Genomic DNA, 606 nt, shown 5'->3' with positions numbered 1-606 from the left:
AATCTGTGATATGACCTTATCCTACAAATGACAGGTAAAGCAGGGTCGTATCAATACTTGATATCCACATATCTTAAGTATGACTACATATATATATATATATATATATATATATATATATATATATACCTAATTCCCTGTAACCACCTTGTAACCACCTTAACTGTGATTGTTGAAAAAAATGTGGTTGCAAATTAGCGATTTCTGTTTTCATGATTTTATCATTCCATTCACTGATGTCACGTGATCATCCTTCCAGTGGTCAGCAGCGACGTCAACAGAGCCAGCCAGGGTAAGGGGGCTCGGAATTGGTGGGTACTAGAGGGCCCATGGGTTACCCCTAGGGGGGGCCTGGCTTGCCCCTGGGGGTGCCCTGGCCTGCCCCTGGCCTGGGGCAACGCAGGCTCGTGCAGCTTGGCTCAGTGGCACAGATATTCAGCTTTTATGTTCCTTCCAGTTAAATAATTTGTGAATCCCTTCATTTAAGTTTATCTAAATTTTTAGTTAAAGTATAAAGCATGATGTATTTTTTTTCCCTTTTAAAGTTGCATTTTGAAATTTATTTAGACCTTATGGCACTTATGATTTATATTTGTAAGCACATTG

The 606-nt window shown here is 39.6% G+C and overlaps 1 protein-coding gene across 1 annotated transcript in view; it reads left to right on the top strand.

Moving 5' to 3' along the window:
• Window positions 1-259: 259 nt before the first annotated feature.
• The window catches only part of LOC143026787 (uncharacterized), a gene marked incomplete at its 5' end in the record, with an annotated part of 48815 nt that continues 48468 nt past the window's right edge, over window positions 260-606 (top strand). Inside the window, 1 exon segment of the mRNA XM_076187561.1 lies at window positions 260-292. Coding sequence (XP_076043676.1) covers window positions 260-292 — 33 coding nt within the window.

Source organism: Oratosquilla oratoria, chromosome 7 (genome assembly GCF_046742065.1).
Source record: "Oratosquilla oratoria isolate Oo_2021 chromosome 7, ASM4674206v1, whole genome shotgun sequence".
Lineage (NCBI taxonomy): Eukaryota > Metazoa > Arthropoda > Malacostraca > Stomatopoda > Squillidae > Oratosquilla > Oratosquilla oratoria.
Note: the sequence above shows the minus strand (reverse complement) of the source record. Positions and strands in the feature narration are given on the sequence as shown.